Source organism: Aquarana catesbeiana, linkage group LG05 (assembly GCF_042186555.1).
Source record: "Aquarana catesbeiana isolate 2022-GZ linkage group LG05, ASM4218655v1, whole genome shotgun sequence".
Taxonomy (NCBI): Eukaryota; Metazoa; Chordata; class Amphibia; order Anura; family Ranidae; genus Aquarana; species Aquarana catesbeiana.
The window spans coordinates 69,708,818-69,727,994 of record NC_133328.1 but is presented as its reverse complement, the minus strand read 5'-3'; the positions used below and the strand labels follow the sequence as shown (position 1 = coordinate 69,727,994).

The 19,177-nt window shown below is 46.4% G+C and overlaps 1 protein-coding gene across 1 annotated transcript in view; it reads left to right on the top strand.

Moving 5' to 3' along the window:
- The window catches only part of LOC141144315 (integrin beta-1-A-like), a 115,117-nt gene that overhangs the window by 56,068 nt on the left and 39,872 nt on the right, over positions 1-19,177 (top strand). The window contains exons 11-12 of the mRNA XM_073629871.1: positions 8,352-8,554; positions 18,644-18,882. Of these exons, the coding sequence (XP_073485972.1) occupies positions 8,352-8,554; positions 18,644-18,882 (442 nt within the window). The remainder of the gene's footprint in view (positions 1-8,351; positions 8,555-18,643; positions 18,883-19,177) is intronic.

Here is a 19,177-nt window from a genome sequence, read left to right as displayed (position 1 = left end):
TAAAATAATCTGGTTACATAAGTGTGCACACCCTTAAACTAATACTTTGTTGAAGCACCTTTTAATTTTATTACAGCACTCAGTGTTTTTGGGTATGAGTCTATCAGCATGGCACATCTTGACTTGGCAATATTTGCCCACTCTCCTTTGGAAAAACACTCCAAATCTGTCAGATTGAGAGGGCTTCTCCTGTGCACAGCCCTCTTCAGATTACCCCACAGATTTTCAATGGGATTCAGGTCTGGGCTCTGGCTGGGCCATTCCAAAACTTTAATCTTTTTCTGGTGAAGCCATTCCTTTGTTGATTTGGATGTATGCTTTGGGTCATTGTCATGCTGAAAGATGAAGTTCCTCTTCATGTTCAGCTTTCTAGCAGAAGCCTGAACGGTTCATAATTCCCTCTACCTTGACTAAGGCCCCTGTTCCAGCTGAAGAAAAACAGCCCGGAAGCATGATGCTGACACCACCATGCTTCATGGTGGGTATGGTGTTCTTTTGGTGATGTGCAGTGTTGTTTTTGCACCAAACATAACTTTTGGAATTATGGCCAAAGAGTTCAACCTTTGTTTCATCAGACCATAACACATTTTCCCACATACTTTTGGGAGACTTCAGATGTGTTTTTGCTAAATTTAGCCAGGCTTGGATGTTTTTCTTGGGAAGAAAAGGCTTCCGGCTTCCCACTCTATAGCATAGCCCAGACATGAAGAATATGGGAGATTGTTTTCACATGTAGCACACAGTCAGTACTTGAATGGCACGGGTGGGCGAAACGGCGAAGCTGTATGTCGGCTGCTTTAAGCGGGATAGCAGGCGTGCCTGCTGCATTGTGGGGGTGCCGTTGCTCGTGGCCTGTTGGTTGCAATGACCACCAACTGTGTGCGATCATGGGCACGAGAGGCAGAACAGAGACGCGTGTGTGTAAACACACAAATCCCTGTTCTGTAAGCTGAGCAAAGGCAGATCGTGAGTTCCTAATAGCTAGGAACCATTAACTGTCATCTCCTATAGTCAGTCCCCTACCCCCCACAGTTAGAACACACAGTCAGGGAACACAGTTAACCCCTTGATTACCCCCTAGTGTTAACCCCTTCTCTGCCAGTGACATTTACACAGTGCATTTTTATAGCACTGATCACTGTATAATTGTCAATAGTTTAAAAAATGTGTCAAAAGTGTCAGATGTGCCCGCCATAATGTCGCAGTCCCGATAAAAATCGCTGATCACCACCATTACTAGTAAAAAAAAAAAAATAATAATAATAATAAAGATGCCATAAATCTATCCCCTATTTTGTAGATGCTATAACTTTTGCACAAACCAATCAATATATGCTTATTGCGATTTTTATTACCAAAAATATGTAGAAGAACACATATCAGGCTAAACTGAGGAAAAAATTTGCTTTTTTTAAAAAAAAATTGGGGATATTTATTATAGCAAAAAGTACAAAATAGGATTTTTGACTTACCGTAAAATCTGTTTCTCTGAGTTAATTGACAGACACAGCCTTCTTTATTCAGAACCATAGGGTTATATCGCCCCCTACAGGAGTAGGACACTAGACAGACAAAAGACTTGGCTGCGCCCATAGGCAGTCCTAGATGATATACACCCCCCTCTCTGCTACAGGCCTTCAGTTATGTAACAAGCAGTATCAGAAGTATTAAAAACTCCATAGAGGGGCGGGTGCTGGGTCTGTCAATGAGAAACGGATTCTACGGCAAGTCAAAAATCCTACTTTCTCTTTCGTTCATTGACAGACACAGCCTTCTTTATTCAGAACCATAGGGATGTCCCAAAGCAGTGCCAAACATGAGGGGTGGGGCAGCCAACAAAAACAAAAAAAAACCCCAGGCCAGGCTACTTCCAGGCTGACTAACACACTCCTCGTTCCTACCTGGTGGTTGACATAGGCCACCGCCGTGGCATTGTCTAACTGGATCCGTATCGGGAGCCCCTGAAGCCGATCCGTCCAATGATCCAGACAGACAGGCCCGGATTTACTCCTTTTGCCGCCCCAAGGTCGGGTCCTTCAATGTCGCCCTCCCCGACACACACACACATTACGCCATTACTACTAAAAAAAAAAAATTAATAATAAAAAAGCCATAAAATTATCCCATATTTTGTAGATGCTATAACTTTTGCGCAAACCAATCACTAAACGCTTATTGCGATTTTTTTTTACCAAAAATATGTAGAAGAATACATATCGGCCTAAAATGAGGAAAAAAATGTTTTTTTATATATTTTTTGGGGATATTTATTATAGCAAAAATTAAAAAATATTGCTTTTTTTTCAAAATTGTCGCTCTTTTTTTGTTTATAGCGCAAAAAATAAAAACCGCTGAGGTGATCAAATACCACCAAAAGAAATTGTATTGACCCGGAATGAAGGTGCCCGGGACATGGGACAAAAATCATAATTAAGGGACAATCCTGGGCAATCCAGGACACGTGGGCACCCTACCGCCGGGCAGGGGCGGATCCAGAGCCTAGTCTCGGGAGGGGCACTGCCAGAAAATTTTGCGGGCAATTTGTCGGGGCAATGGCTGGTGTTGGCGCTTCAATCATCACAGTTGATATGGTGTCAGGATGATTGAAGCGCATTATTTCTATTATTACATTGTAATATAAAATTAAATAGTTCAACTCACCATAACGCAGAATCAGTGGGAGCCCTGAGCGTGTCACTTGCTACCGTCGCCTGCCACCAGATGCAGCTTGTCACTTGCCACTGTTGGCTGCCACCAAATGCGGATTGTCACTTGCCATGTCACTTGCCACATCCTATGCCACCAGATGTGGATTGTCACTTGCCAATGTTGCCTGCCACAAGATGCGAATTGTCACTTGCCAATGTCGCCTGCCACAAGATGCATTGTCACTTGCCAGTGGCTGTGTCCCAGAGTGAGGGCGGGCAGTGAGAGATAATGTAATCTCTCTGCTGCCCACGCCTGCACAGTGATGTCAGAAGCTGAGCTGTGGTGATGCAGGGTGAGAGATGATGTGAGAAAGCCGCTATTCATCGGAGTATGCAACCAAAGTGATGTTGCATTGCGGCCATCTTGGTACACCTCCACTTGTCAGCAGTACACCCCCACTTGTCTGAATATGTGACTGAAGGGACGTTGTGTCGCGGCCATCTTGGTACTCCCGCACTCGTCCACAGTAAGACTAGAGTTAGAAGTTGGCAAGCAGACATCTTTATACACCCACCGGAGTCTTGCTTTTCACAGTTATTTTTAACAGTAAACTCAGCTTATTTAGTGAAATATAAGTTGAGTTTACTGTTAAAAATAACTGTGAAAAGCAAGACTCTAACACTAACACTAGGCTTACTGTGGACGAGTGGTAATTTATCAGCCACCCAAAATCTGCCAGAGTCTGAACAGTGATCTCCACGTCGCCCTTCAGGGCCGCTGAGGACTCTGCCCGCAGCAGAAGGTCGTCCAGATAGCCCAGAGCAGAAATTCCCAGCTGACGCAGCAGCACCAGAACCGGGGCTAACACTTTGGTGGAGACCCGAGGAGCGGAGGCGAGACCAAAGGGTAACGTCGCAAACTGATAATGCTCCTCTCCCACAGCAAAGCGGAGGAACCGCTGGTGCTATGCACAAATCAGAATGTGCAGGTAGGCATCCTTGATGTCGATGGAGGCAAGAAAGTCCCCCTGATAAAGAGATGCCACCACGGAGCGAATGGACTCCATTCTGAACTTCCGCACCCGCACATCACGACCTTGAGGTCCAGAATCAGATGTACCGTACCCTCCTTTTTGGGGATCGTAAATAGGTTTGAATAAAAGCCCTAGAAACGTTACGACACCGGAACCGGGACTGTCACCCCCTGGATCGACAGGCCTTGTACCGCACCCCGGAGGGCTAACAAGCAGTCTGGAGACAGATGCAGATTGGACGGAAAAAATCTGCTTGGGGGATAAGTCTGGAACTCGATCTTGTAACCAGACAGAATCACTTCGTGGACCCACGAAGTGATTCGTTTATCAGAGAAGTCCACGGGCCCGGAAACCAGCGAAGACGTCCCCCCACCCGGACTGCAGGTAAGGGCGCCTCTTCATGCCAAAGGAGTCTTATCTGGGGGTCTGGGGAAACCCACTCTCAGTTTGCCCAACCAGGGCCACTTAGAACCTCCCGAGGGGGGCTTGAAAGACTTTGAGCCTTTGTCAGTGGACCCTGAGGGACGAAAAAACTTTCTGTGAGCTGAGAAGGAAGGGCCACGCTTGCGACTTGGCTCCTTCCCTTTCTTTGACTATGGAAGAAAAGTACTCTTCCCCCTGTGACATTCCTAATGATATCATCCAGAGTGGCCCCGAATAAACGATCGACTTGAAAAGGCAGATCAGCTAGGGCCTTCTTTGAGGCCTGGTCTGCAGTCTAATACTTCAGCCACAATACCCGTCGAAGCACTACCGCTGAAACAGATAGCTCAGAAAGCAAGGGAGCTGCGTCCAAAGAGGCATTGCAGACAAACTGCTGCCCCTGGACCAGTTGGTCCACTAATTCCGTGAAAGCAGGTGGAAACTGGTCCCCTTCCAGGTCACGGTGCAACCGCTTTGCCCACTCTGTCAGTGTTTGCGACACCAGAGCAATAGCCAAAAATCGGCCAAAGCACCAAACCCACAATAGAGAACATAGTGGGGCTCAGAGACTCTGCCTTCCTGTCAGCTGGGTGTTTAAAGGCCGGAGAGTCCTCAACAGGAATCATAGTGTTTTTTTTCAACCAGGAAATTGGGGGATCCACCACAGGCGGAGCTGTCCATTTTTCGAGCAGACTTTCCTCAAAGAGATAACACACAGCGAAACACTTTGGGATCACAAAGGGGCGTTTTGGACGCTTCCAATCTTTATAGACAAACGTGTCAAAAAAGGTGGGATAAGGGAACACTTTTGATGCGTGAAGTGGCTTGAGTGTCAAAAGGGACCAGCACCTCCACCACAGCCGTGGCAGCATCCTCCATCTTTAAAGTTTCCCCCACAGAAGCAATCAGTGCATCCACCAGCGCCTTTTCGTGCGCAGCCACTGGGGCCGAGGAATCATCCTCACTGTCTGAGAGATCTAGGAGCATGGCCGCAGACCCCGCAGAGTGGGCCCCGTCAACGGCAGCCGAATCGGTTTCAGGATCCGATGAGATAGATGAAGCAGGGGAAGGCAGGGGACGTTTCCTGCTAGTCCGCTGCCCAAGAGCCACCTCCACCTGGAACACAAAGGACTCCAGGGCCGCCGTCAGTGCGTCAACGGATGACTGGGACCCAGAGGGACCTGCAGCCTCTGACAGGGGGTCAGGCAGGGAAACATGCTCCTGAGACTCCATAAGAGAGAAAAAGGAGAGCTCTACACCAAGAGTGACCACTACAATGGGACATCCCCCACACCGGTAGTGATACCGGACCACCAAGACACCCCACAGCCTGCAGCTGAGAGAGGAGGGATCCCCCAGACTCCCCACCCCACTAGCGTAGCACTTGCTGCCTCAGATGTCGACCTGCACACACGTGGCATCCAAGGGAGAAGAAAGCACAGGAGTCAGTGCCGGGTTAAAAAGAGCGGCTTTCGTCTGAAAAAAACGCCGTCCTGGGCTACATAGTAATGGCCGCTGTTGCCTGAGGGAAAAATCCACCATATCATGACCCCCTACACAAACATGGCCATAGGAAGTCATCAGGTACTAGGGAAAAGGACACCGGCTACGGCAAAATGGCCGCCGGCCATAGGAAGTCCTCAGACACTAGGGAAGAGGACGCCGGCTACGGCAAAATGGCCGCCGGCTGTGCTACACGAGTCTACCACAGATGCAGGAGAATACTGTAGCCTCCTAGGATGAGAGTGAAAGAGAGAGAGGATTCGAGAACCGGACCCAGTGCCTCCGCCCCCGTTAAGCACAGCACCTAGGCGGTGCACACCCCCAGCCCACCAGTATTCAACCTCGTCTCCCAGAACCCACCTGAGGCACACTACCTCATATGGAGGGAGGAGGGAAAGAGAGGGGTTATCAAGGGACCTCAAGGGCTAGGAAAAGAGGATGCAGGGATAGAGGGGACCCGCAGGACCGACTAACCCGGGGAGGGGCCCGCGTCCGCCACATAAAAAAAACCTAAGGGGAGAGGGGGACCTTTACTAACCATACCAGGACCAAGCGGGCATCACTCCGGACAGAACCTCCTCGCCACCGAAGTGGGGGGGCTGTCGGCCATGAGGGACGCTGCGACTCAAGCCGAGACCCGGTCGTATGCGACCTCGCAAGACTTTTAACTCGCAGGGCCAGCCCCCGTCCAGTGGGGCTATGTCGCGGCTGACCTAGCACGTAGCTGCGGTCTGCACACGCTCACTGGCCAGATTGGAGTGACCACTGGATCGAATGTCCAGCCCGGCAGTTGATTGTAAATCTCACTGGAAAAATCCATGGAAAATAAATAAATAAATAAAAATTGCCAGGACAAAAGATCCCAACAGGGAACTAGGTCCTTACTCCTGACTAGGCAGAAAAAACTGAAGGCCTGTAGCAGAGGGGGGGTGTATATCACCTAGGACTGCCCATGGGCGTAGCCAAGTCTTTTGTCTGCCTAGTGTCCTACTCGTGTAGGGTGCGATATAACCCTATGGTTCTGAATAAAGAAGGCTGTGTCTGTCAATGAACGAAACAGAAATTGTGTTTTTTTCAAAATTGTCGATCTTTTTTTGTTTATAGCGCAAAAAATAAAAAACGCAGAGATGGTCAAATAGAAAGAAAGCCAAAAGAAACCAAAAGAAGGCTCTATTTGTGGGAAAAAAAAGGACGTCAATTTTGTTTGTGTACAGCATCGCACGACCGCGCAATTGTCAGTTAACCACTTGCCGACCGCCGATGTACGTCCTAACTTTGAGGACGGATATCGGTGTTATGGCAGCAGCTAGCTGCCATAACCCTGGTATCACAGTTTTCGGCCGGCAGTCGGCTACAAGATAAAAGTGGTCCCTGTGGCGGATTCGCCACGAGATTACTTTTATCGGTGGCGGGAGAGGGGCACCCTCCTCCCGCTGCGATCCGGTGCCCTCCACCGCTTACCAGAGCCGTCGGTAGCGGCGGAGGCGATCGCGTCCTCTCAGTGGCTGTGCATGAAGACGAGTGAGGGGAAGATGGCCCCCACCTGTCTCCATGACACTGCAGGACGGAAGCGACGTCATAACATCACTTCCGCCAATGCCTCTTAAAGGCACATTTTTTCAATGTAATTTTTTCAAATGACATTCTTTATTTATTTATTTTTATTGCATTTTAGTCCAAATATGAGATCTGAGGTCTTTTTGACCCCAGATCTCATATTTAAGAGGACCTGTCATGCTTTTTTCTATTACAAGTGATGTTTACATTCCTTGTAATAGGAATAAAAGCGATCCGATTTTTTTTTTTTTTTTTAAACTGTGAAAAATTAAATATAATGAAAGTAAAATAAATAAGAAAAAATTTTTTTTTTAAAGCGCCCTGTCCCGACGAGCTTGCGCGCAGAAGCGAACGCATACATGAGTAGCGCCCGCATATGAAAACGGTGGTCAAACCACACATGCGAGGTATTGCCGTGACCGGTAGAGTGAGAGCAATAATTCTAGCCTTAGACCTTCTCTGTAACACAAAACATGCAACCTGTAGAATTTTTTAAACATCGCCTATGAAGATTTTTAAGGGTAAAAGTTTGACGCCATTCCACGAGCGGGCGCAATTTTGAAGCGTGACATGTTGGGTATCAATTTACTTGGCGTAATACTATATTTCACAATATAAAAAAAATGGGCTAACTTTACTGTTGTCTTATTTTTTTATTCAAAAAAGTGAATTTTTTCAAAAAAAAAGTGCGCTTATAAGACCGCTGCGCAAATACGATGCGAAAAAAAGTATTACAATGACCGCCATTTTATTCTCTGGGGTGTTAGAAAAAAAAAATATATAATGTTTGGGGGTTCTAAGTAATTTTCTAGCAAAAACTTTTTAAACGTTTTACACACGTAAACACCTAAAATCCAAAACGAGGCTGGTCCTTAAATGGTTAAAGGGGCTCAGTACCATACCGCAAAAAATGGCCTGATTATTGAGCAGCCATATCTTTCGGGGCTGAAGTCATTAAAAAAAAAAAAAAAAAAGCACTTTAAGCTTTCACAATAAAACCTGGAAGTTGATTGGTTTCTATGCAGAGCTGCACCAGATTTTGCACTCTCCAGTTTTAGTAAATCTTCCTCATTATCTCCTATACAAATAATTTATACTAAAAGATCTGCATCACAGTGTAGTATTTGGACCGTTTTTGTATTGTTTAGCAACATGGCATTAACTGGACTATATGTTTTTCTTTTAGGTTGAATTTGAGATCAGTGTAACTGCTCACAAGTGCCCCAAAAAGAATGAAACAGAGTCCATTAAAATTAAGCCATTGGGGTTTAATGAGGAGGTTGAGATTCACCTGGAATTTATCTGTGAATGTGATTGTCAAGAGTCGGGAACCCCTGATAGCCCAGAATGTCATTTTGGGAATGGTACATTTGAATGTGGAGCCTGCAGGTACAGTACTTGTTTTTTGCTGCTCTTTCTTTATCTACACGCTAAAACTTTTTTCTTCCATACACAATAATGTATGCTTTTCTTTTGGAGGGGGTTATGAGAAATGGCCTGTCTCTACTTCTTGGAAATGCCCCTTTATAAAATATCACAGTCTTCCAACTGGGCTCAGGTGAGGACAGCTCTGGATTCCTGGACAGGTAAGTGTCCTTATATTAAAAGTTAGCAGCAATAATATAAGTAGCTGCTAACTTTTATTTTTTTTGCAGTGAGACTGAAGCACCTATTTAAGCACTTAATGTGATCCTGACTCTTTGAGTGATGTGTCAGAGATCACCTGAAGTCTGAAGATGTCATACTCTGTGCATTTAGAAGATGTGTGACACAGTCTGTGGAATTCAAAAAAGCTCTAATGTCACTCTTCTAGTGTTAGTTCCCTTTACGTTCACCTTATTCAGGTAAGCGTTTGCAGCAATAGCATTACCAACGCGTGCACCAAATTCAGGTAGTTCTAACTACAGCTGCTGAATCTACCCCTACGGCAGCAACAGATTCTTAATCACTAGCTGTCCGGGGAAGTTTCACATACATGTTAAAATCAGCATTTTTTTTTGTTATAACATTATTTAGAACCCCCAAACATTATATTTTCTAAAGGCAGAGGCCCTGGAGAATAAAATGGTGGCTGTGGGAATTTTTTTATCACAAGATATTTGTGCTGTCATTTATTAAGCACAAATTTTCAGGAAAAAATACACTTACATTTTAATGCACACAAACACAATATAATACCCAATTTTTTAGTAAAATATAAAAGATGCGTATACGCTGGACAATTTTTGCTTCACTACCCCACTCTTTCAAGGACAGAATATAACAAATCTTTGGCGATGTGCATGGTTAATGTGGCTAAACAATGTATACCTTGCCATTGGCATTGACACTCCCACAATGTGGAAATGGTTCCACAGGATTAACATAATGACAGAGATGGAGGAACGGATACACATTGCACAGGATAGAATGTTTAAGTTCACTGCCATATGGTTCTGTTGGTTGGACTTTCAGATGACAGCTGAATATTGGGATTACTTGTGATTTTCAGGCTAAGTCTTTGGCGCAAGGAACTGATGATTCTACTGGTCTCTTAGTCCCATTGGGCTTCTGGATCGTTGTGTGGCGAGACTTCTCTCCCACTCCTCCCTGCATTCTGCGTTTCCCCTCCCCCTATTCTTCCTTTTGCCTACCCCCCTTTTTTATTTAATTTTTTACCCTCCTCTTGCTACTTCCTCCTCCTTTCAACTAAATTGGGAGCTGTTGATAGAAGGGTGTGACAACCTATGTGGTTCTGCCTTTTTTATTACACCAGAATAAAGCCCCATACACACGGGCCAAATGTTGGGAGACATCCGCCGGTTCAATAAAAACTGGCCGACATTCTGCCTGTGTGTATGATGGTCTGTCCGAGACAATCCAACCGTTTGGCCGGCTTCTGTCAGACGAGCATGCTGGAAAACCAACAGCCAACCGACTCTATACCAGCACTCTCAGCCAATGGCAGAGAGCATTGATCGGAGTATTCTGCGGGGGGAGGTTGGGACGTCCCGCCGTCAGAACACATTAGCTCAGCAAGGGAGATTGCTGTACTAACTTCAGATAGTTCGCAGTGGTGGTGCGTCCATAATTGCGCACAGGCGCTGCCCTCCTCTCTCCAGCCACCCCCTCTATGACCAATGGATAGATTCATGCCCCTTTTCGGGCGCCTTAATTACAGCAGCGGGGGGTGTTTTTGCTCTAATAGGCATCAAAAAAGGTGACCTGCGAGCACCATGCTTGGCGCTTGCAGTTCACCCAGGTGTGTTAGAACAGCGAATGAATATTCGCTTTCCTAACACTGAACCACCTCTCCACCAATCAGGTGCTTGGGTCTGTTACCTGTCACCTGATTGGCTGAAACGACAGGTGCTGTGATTGGACGTCTATCAGGAGGAGAGGATGGGAGGGGACGCATGGAGGACACCGCTCGCCGCCGTCACCTGCTGCCCCACTGAGACAGGGTAAGTGCCGGGCAGACGGCGAGCGGGCAGGGGGGTCACAGTGGCGCCGTTCGATGGGCACAGTGGCTGCAATTGATGGGCACAGTGAGGCTGCAATTGATGTTTTTTTTTCAGAATTTTTCAGTTTGTTTGCGCCCCCCCCAAAAATTTTGAGCACCAGTCGCCACTGATAGTTAATACAGTGGCTCAGACTGGAGCTGTCAGTTTTTTTTTCCGTTCAACCCATTAGTGTGTATCAAGCATTACTCTTGGTTTAATGTGACCTCTAGTGCAATGTTTTGCCTAGCTAGATATCTTGCTCTGGATATGCCCTTTTATTTTCTGTGGATCTATATGTTAGCTCCATGTTTGTCCTACTTTTTGATGTTTCTGTCAATATGGTCACTTTTTATACTGTATTATTTGCAACTTTTTCTAATAAAACAAGTATGGCACAAAATATAAAAGATGATGTTGCATCAAGTAAATAGATACCAAATATGTAAAGATTTAAAATTTTGCATGCCCATTTTGTTGGGATCCACCCAGCCACCTAATTGACAGTTGGCTCCAGCCGAGAGCCGAAGCCAGCTGCACCTGCCCCCTCTCCAGCCCGGTGCTCCAATGAGCACTGGAGAAACAGAGTGGAGAGCGGTGACTGACAGTCATCTCTCTCTGCTCAGAGCTGACCAAGAACTGAGAGATCAGCAGACACGGGGTCGCTCAGTTCTCAGGCTTAGAGCCGACTGCCGCAGCTTCACAGCGCTGCTGCAGCATAGGGGTGAGTTTGTATGTTTATATTTTTAGTAACCCCAAACTTCTCTTTTAACTTTATTGCTATCACAAGGGGCAAATAACCCCCTTGTGACAGCTTTGGGCAAGTGATAGGTACTCTTTATGGAGACCTCAGGGGTCTATTGAGGTCTACCCTGCCCTTCAAAACAGCTGATCAGACACAGATTGTGTTTGATCAGATGCTGGCTGTAACCAGCAGCCAGGGAATGACAGATCTGAAACCGGAAACCCAGGTGTGCGTATTATTGGGGATGTAAATGCCAGAGGATGCTGAAAGGACTGTGACTGCTCACAGAGAGTTCCAGATTAGCCATTCCTTCTTACTTGCAGCAAAGTATACAAGGGGTTATAAGAAGATTTTTGTCTAAAGTTTATCCTTCTGCTAATTTCTTTTAACATTTTGGAGTATCCTGCACACTCTCCCTCTCTCCTGTTGATTGCGGCAATAAATCTACAATAAGATATCCCCTAGACTAAGCCTGTGTAAGGCGCCACTGTCAGAAACCATGAACCAGACCGAGACAGAAGTACAGTAAAATCACACTTGTTTATTAATAAAAATAAAAAGGTAAATAGAGTAAGCAAAGTCAAAGCATAGCCAGAGTCCAGTAACCGGATCGGGTAGTCAGCCAAGCCAGAGTTCAGTAACCAGATCGGGTAATCAGCCAAGCCAGAGTTCAGTACCCAGATCCGGTAATCAGCCAGGCCAGAAGTCAGGGATCCAAGTAGAGGAACAGCAAGCAGGAGAAGGAGCCAGAAGGGATGTCAGCAAAGCCAGTCTTTAAACAGGAACGCAGGAGATGGTTTCTTGTGATGTGACCAAGGCGAAGGCAGGATTGAAGTGAGCTGGTGATCTTTAGGTAGGCGGGACTGACGAGCAGATCCACAACAGCTGGTTAACTGTGGAGAGTGATGAGAGCTGGCAATTACGCGGTGCGATTTTGCTGCGGGACTTCTTTTGGGCGACACGTGTCCCATGTTTTTGTTTGCATGATTTTGCCGCGATTTTTCGTGCAACAATCTCTGCAAAATCATGCCGCGTTTGGGGTGCCATTGAGAAATATTGGCATCGCAAACGCGTCACACTTTTTTCCGCGATTCTGAATGGCGGGCAGAATTGTGGCAATTCCGCCCCTGATTTGGAATGCCCAGGTGTGAATGGAGCCTTAAGGTGGATACACACTATAAGAAAATCGGGGCGAACGATCATCCGGTTTTCCTCGATGTTTCACAGCAAGTCGAAACTAAGTAAGGAAATAATGTACGAAAATTCTCATACGACAATGGCTTTTTTTGTTCTTGTTTATTGTTTCTGATCATGTGCAGTCTTTCATATCTGATTTTTCTTGTATATCCAATTCCAGACCGCCCACCGTGGATATATTCGTCATTACTTTGACGTTAAATACCAGGTTTATGGCAGCAGATAGTGGGTGGTCCCCTCTAACATAAAAGCGGTCACAGCCGTGGATTCACCGCAAGATCACTTTTATGGGCGGCAGGAGAGGTGCCCCCCTTCCCTCCCGCCGCTTACCAGAGCCGATCCCCAGGATAGATGGGCAGGAAGTCGAGTGAGGGCAAGGTGGCCCCCACTCGACTCTATGCCCTTGGAGGACCGGAGTGACGTCAAATGTCACTTCCGCCCTCTGGCCTTAAAGGCACAATTTTTTTTTTTTTTAAGATTTTTTTGTGTAAGCCCAGTAAGTTGTAAGTGTAAGCCCAAGTTCACAGTGAAGCGATTTGGCATGCAGTCACATGTCAAATCGGCGGCTACTGCCGGAAATGACACCATCTGAATCGGTGTGGCACCGACTTTGTGGCGCTGCACCGATTCCCAAAAGTAGTTCCTGTACTACTTTTGGTGACTTCGGGAGGCAATTTGTATAGACATCTGTGCAGGAACCCACACAGATGTCTGTCAAATCGCCTCCCGAAATCAGGCTGCATTGTGAACCTAGAGTAAATGTATGAACTGAGGTATTTTTGACCCCAGATCTCACATTAAAGAGGCCCTGTCCTGCTTTTTTTCTATTACAAGGGATGTTTACATTCCTTGTAATAGGAATAAAAGTGATCAAAAACATTTTTTTAAAGGGACAGTGTAAAAAGAAAAAATATAAAGTAAAATAAATAATTAAAAAAAAATGTAAAGCGCCCCGTCCCTCTGAGCTTGTGCACAGAAGCGAACGCATACGCAAGTCACGCCCACATATGTAAACAGTGTTCAAACCACACATGTGAGGTATCGCCGCGATTGTTAGAGTGAGTGCAATAATTCTGCCCCAAGGCCTCCTCTGTAACTCTAAACTGGTGACCTGTAGATTTTTAAATGTCGCCTATAGAGATTTTTAATTACCAAAGTTTCCATGAGCATGCGCAATTTTGAAGCCAGACATGTTAGGTATAAATTTACTCAGCATAACATTATCTTTCACATTATAGAAAAAAATTGGGCTAACATTACTGTTTTCTTATTTTTTAATTAAAAAAGTGTATTTTTTCCAAAAAATCTTTGCTTGTAAGACCGCTGCGTAAATACGTTGTGACATAAAGTATTGCAATGATCTCCATTTTATTCTCTAGTGTCTCTGCTAAATATATAATGTTTGGGGGTTCTAAGTAATTTTTCTAGCAAAAAATACTGATTTTAACTTGTAAACAAGTGTCAGAAATAGGCTTGGTGCTTAACCACTTCAGCCCCAGAAGATTTGGCTGCTCAATGACCAGGCCATTTTTTGCAATACGGCACTGTGTCGCTTTAACTGACAATTGTGTCATGTGATGCTTTACCCAAACAAAATTGACATCCTATTTTTCCCACAAATAAAAAAATTCCTCAGTTTAGGCCGATATGTATTCTTCTACATATTTTTGGTAAAAAATAAATCGCAATAAGCGTATATTGATTGGTTTGTGCAAAAGTTATAGCGCCTACAAAATAGGAGATAGATTTATGGCATTTTTATTATTATTTTTTTTTTTTATTAGTAATGGCGGCGATCAGCTATTTTTATCGGGACTGCAATATTGTATAAATGGGTGGTGCTGCGCTAATCCTCAATACAAGGACAAGTGTAATTTAAATAATAAATAAATGTTTCACAGATATAGTGAAAATAGGTGAAAAAAAAATTAAAAATATAAATATTAAAGCTAATAAATAGCTGGTGAGAGGTGACATATATATATATTCTGGATGAAATAATAAACCGTCATTCGAATCAACTAAAATAAAATGCACATAATCCAAGGTAAATGACCGTGGTAGTGGGGCTACCTAGACAACAGTATCTGTCATAAGTAAATCAATCATAAGTAAAGTGCATAATAAATTAAAGCTGTGTGCATCTACAGTTTAAAACAACAAAGTGTACAGTGCAAGCAAAAAGTGCAATGTGCAACCTTTAAACAGTGGAGGAGTAATAAGTTACTCTTTATATAAAGTGCATACTGTGCAAAACGACATCAAAATAGATAATATGCTGAGATCTCAAAAAATGAAGTGACAGAAAAAAAGAAACGTACAAAAAAATCCATAAGAAAAAAAGTCCTTTTGAAAATTGTAACAGCAACGTCTTAGCATGCACACGTTGCAATTAGAGTGCTAGGGTGAATCACATCAAGTGTTTCTTCGTGTGCAAAACCACTCAGGTAAGTAATGGCCCCTTACCTTAAGGTAATAGGGCAAAAGCATTTATCAGGAGAGCTTTTGTAACATCCGCCTATAGACTCCAACACGTCCCTCACTGTCCTGGATCCTAGGATGGGATTCCCTCAGGTGTGGTGCGGGGGGGAATATAGGGGATAATAGGCAGGAAGAAAGCCAATAGTGTAATCCCGTTTGGTAAATGGTAAATCTCTTTATTCAAAAAGTATTTGGTACTCACATTAGAATATAAAAACAGCAGTATCAATCCGACAAGCGGCGAGCTCGTATGCCTCTGGTAGTGTGTGCAGCCTGTCTCGTCCCAACTGCAATCTCGTCTCAACTGCAATATTGTGGCGGACAAATCGGACACTTTTGACACATTTTTTACTGTATAAATGACACTGGCAGGGAAGGATTTAACACTAGGGGGTGATCAATGGGTTAACTGTGTTCCCTATGTGTGTTCTAACTGTGGGGGGATGGGACTGACTAGGGGAAGAGAGAGATCGGTGTTCATACTTATTATGAACACACGATCTGTCTCTACTCCCCTGAAAGAGCTGGAATTTGTGTGTTTACACACACACATCCCCGTTCTCGTTCTGTAACGAGCAATCGCGGGTGCCTGGCGGTCATCGCGCCTGCCGGGCACTAGCATCGGCTCCGGGGGCACGATTTGCGTGCCGCCTGAGGCATCTTAAAGAGCCAACGTACAGCTATGACGGTTGTTTAAAATAGATTAGTAGACAGCTAAACTATACACAGGCAACTTCTGCATGTGTGGGGAGGGGGTGTGTGCCTTTCCTGGATGAAAGATGCAAGGGTCTGTCAGGAGTCCAGAAACTCATTGACCTTTTATACACACACACACTAATTACAAGCAAACAGATCACAGATGAGGATGGTTACCTTCAGGGGCGTTGCTAGGTCTGAAAAAGATCTGGGGCTAGAGCCCATAGCAGCGGTCACCAACCTGGCGGGGGGGCACGCCGGTGGTAAGCAATTTTTTGCGGGCAAAGGAAGGCTGGTGTTGGCGTTTCAATCATCATGGCACCATGGTTGATATGGTGTCAGGGTGATCGAAGCGCATTGTTTCTATTGTTATATTGTAATATATAATGAAGTGGTTCAACTCACCATAATGCAGAAGCGGTGGGAGCCCTGGGCGTGTCACTTGCCACATCACTTGCCACCATTTGCAGATTGTCACTTGCCACCGTTTGCGGATTGTCACTTGCCACCATTTGCGGATTGTCTCTTGCCACGTCACTTGCCACCATTTGCAGATTGTCACTTGCCACCATTTGCAGATTGTCACTTGCCACCATTTGCGGATTGTCACTTGCCACCATTTGTGGATTGTCACTTGCCACCATTTGCAGATTGTGTCTTGCCACGTCACTTGCCACCATTTGCGGATTGTCACTTGCCACCATTTGCAGATTGTCTCTTGCCACGTCACTTGCCACCATTTGCAGATTGTCACTTGCCACCATTTGCAGATTGTCACTTGCCATGCCAGCCAGTGCCACCAAATGTGCATTCTCGCTGCATTGGTGGCAAGCTGGCAGCACTGGCCCATTTAGTGAGGGCAGGAGAGTGGAGATGTGGGGCGGGCAGTGAGAGATGATGTAATCTCTCTGCTCCCCACCACACCTCCGACATTGAAGAGGCCCGTGCTGTGATGGCAGAAGAGCGCTGATGTGTGGCAGGCAGTGAGAGATGACGTCATCTCTCTGCTCCCCGCCGCACATCGCTCCCACATTGAAGTCCCAGCTGTGAGAGCGGAAGAGTGGTGATGGGCGGGCGGAGAGAGATGATGTCATCTCTGATCGCCCGCCCGCTCATCTCCAGGGCTGGACTGGGACAAAAATTTGGCCCTGGACTTCATCCAGACCGGCCAACTTTGACAGGTCTCACCCATGCCAGATCTTCTGGTCCCCCTTGCTCCTGTGGTCCCCCTGTGCTCCTGTGGTCCCCCGCGTGCTGCTCTGGTCCCCCCCGCGTGCTGCGCTGGTCCCCCTGTGTGCTGTGTGCTGCGCTGCCCCCCCCGCGTGCTGCGCTGGTCCCCCCACGTGCTGCGCTGGTCCCCCTGTGCTCCTCTGGTCCCCCCCTGCCTCTCTGTTCCCCCACATGCTTCTGCATTTCTCTCCTGATCTTCTGGTCCCCCTTGCTCCTGTGGTCCCCCTGTGCTGTGTGCTGTTCTGGTACCCCGCGTGCTGTTCTGGTCCCCCACGTGCTGCGCTGGTCCCCCATGTGCTGTGTGCTGCGCTGGTCCCCAGCGTGTTGTTCTGGTCCCCCGCATGCTGCGCTGGTCCCCCATGTGCTGCGCTGGCCCCCCTTGTGCTGTGTGCTGCGCTGGTCCCCCAAGTGCCTCTCTGGTCCCCCATGGGCTGTGTGCTGCGCTGGTCCCCCAAGTGCTGTTCTGGTCCCCCGCATGCTGCGCTGGTGCCACATGTGCTGTGTGCTGCGCTGGTCCCCCACGTGCTGTTCTGGTCCCCCGTGTGCTGCGCTGGTCCCCCATGCTGTGTGCTGCGCTGGTCCCCCGCGTGCTGTTCTGGTCCCCCATGTGCTGTGTTCTGCGCTGGTCCCCCATGTGCTGTGTGCTGCGCTGGTCCCCCGCATGCTCAGCTGATCCCCCGCATGCTGTTTTGGTCCCACATGTGGTCTGCTGGTCCCCCCCCCTGCTCTGGTCCCCGTGCTCCTCTATTCCCCCCCCCCATGCTGCTCTATGCCCCCCTCCCAGCGCTCACCTCCTCTCCCTGCTTAGATAGGCATACAGACATGACAGAACACAGACAGGCATACAGACATGATTCTAGGAGTGGACACTGATAAGCTCATCGTACGAGAAGAGTGCCGAGGAAGTTTATGTCACAGCTGTGTGTGGCTGCATGTCTTCTGGATCGTACGATGAGCTTATCAGTGTCCACTCCTAAGGATCCTGTCTGTATGCAGCCGCGCTGCATAACTAAGCAGGGAGAAGAGGTGAGCGCTGCAGGGGGGGGGTGAGGGAGGTGGTGGTCCGATGGCTCAGTGCCTGTACATGCCTGCTAGTCTCTCCTCCACCTCCAATGCCGCCCGCCGCAGCCGTGACCCGCCCGCTCGTCCCTCCTCCACACCCACTGAGACTCGGGGCTATGGGCTCCACAATCGGGGCTCCAGCCTTGATAGCCACCCCCTGGTGACGCCTCTGGTTACCTTTTAATAGCCATTCAAACCCCTTTGTGTCAAATTGTGTGCATGTTATCAGGCCAAAATCACCAGGGTATGTAAACTTTTGATCAGGGTCATTTGGGTAGTTTCTGTTGCCATTATGATTTAAAAAGAGTAAACACAGTTGATTGATAATAAATGGCTTCAGCCAAACACTAACCATGAGTGAAAGAAAAGTTTTTGTGTTATCATTCAATGGCCAAGAAATCATAAATTCTGCCAGGGTATGTAAACTATTGAGCACAACTGTAGGTACAGTACATCTTATACTTTTTTTTTTTTTTGGAAGCACAGAGCTAAATGTACACTTTTCTAGGAGTGCAAACTTGAGGTTATGGAGGCATAAATTATTTTTGGTGTATGTTGGCATTTCACACTGGATTCCTATATTTCCAGATGCAATGAGGGGCGTATTGGAAAACAATGTGAATGCAGCACACAGCAAGTCAGCAGTGAAGACATGGATGCTCAGTGCAGAAAGGAGAACAGCTCAGAGATCTGCAGTAACAATGGAGCCTGTATCTGTGGCCAGTGTGTGTGTAAGAAGAGGGAAAAACCCAATGAGGTCTACTCTGGGAAATACTGTGACTGTGACAATTTCAATTGTGATCGATCCAATGGATTGATTTGTGGAGGTGAGTTCAACACTAATTGTAAGAAAGAACAACCCTAAAATGCTTAAATCTGTATTAAACCCCAAATCAAAATTGTATTTTATCTGAGTTTACCAATCCTTAAAGGGTAACTTCACTTTCGTGGGGAAAAAAATAGCAAATAAAGAAAAATTAATATAGCGTGTACAATTGCCATATAAGTCATATTGTAATTGAATGTTATTAACCATTTCAGCCCCAGAAGAATTTACCCCCTTCCTGACCAGAGCACTTTTTGCGATTCGGCACTGCGTCACTTTAACTGACAATTGTGCGG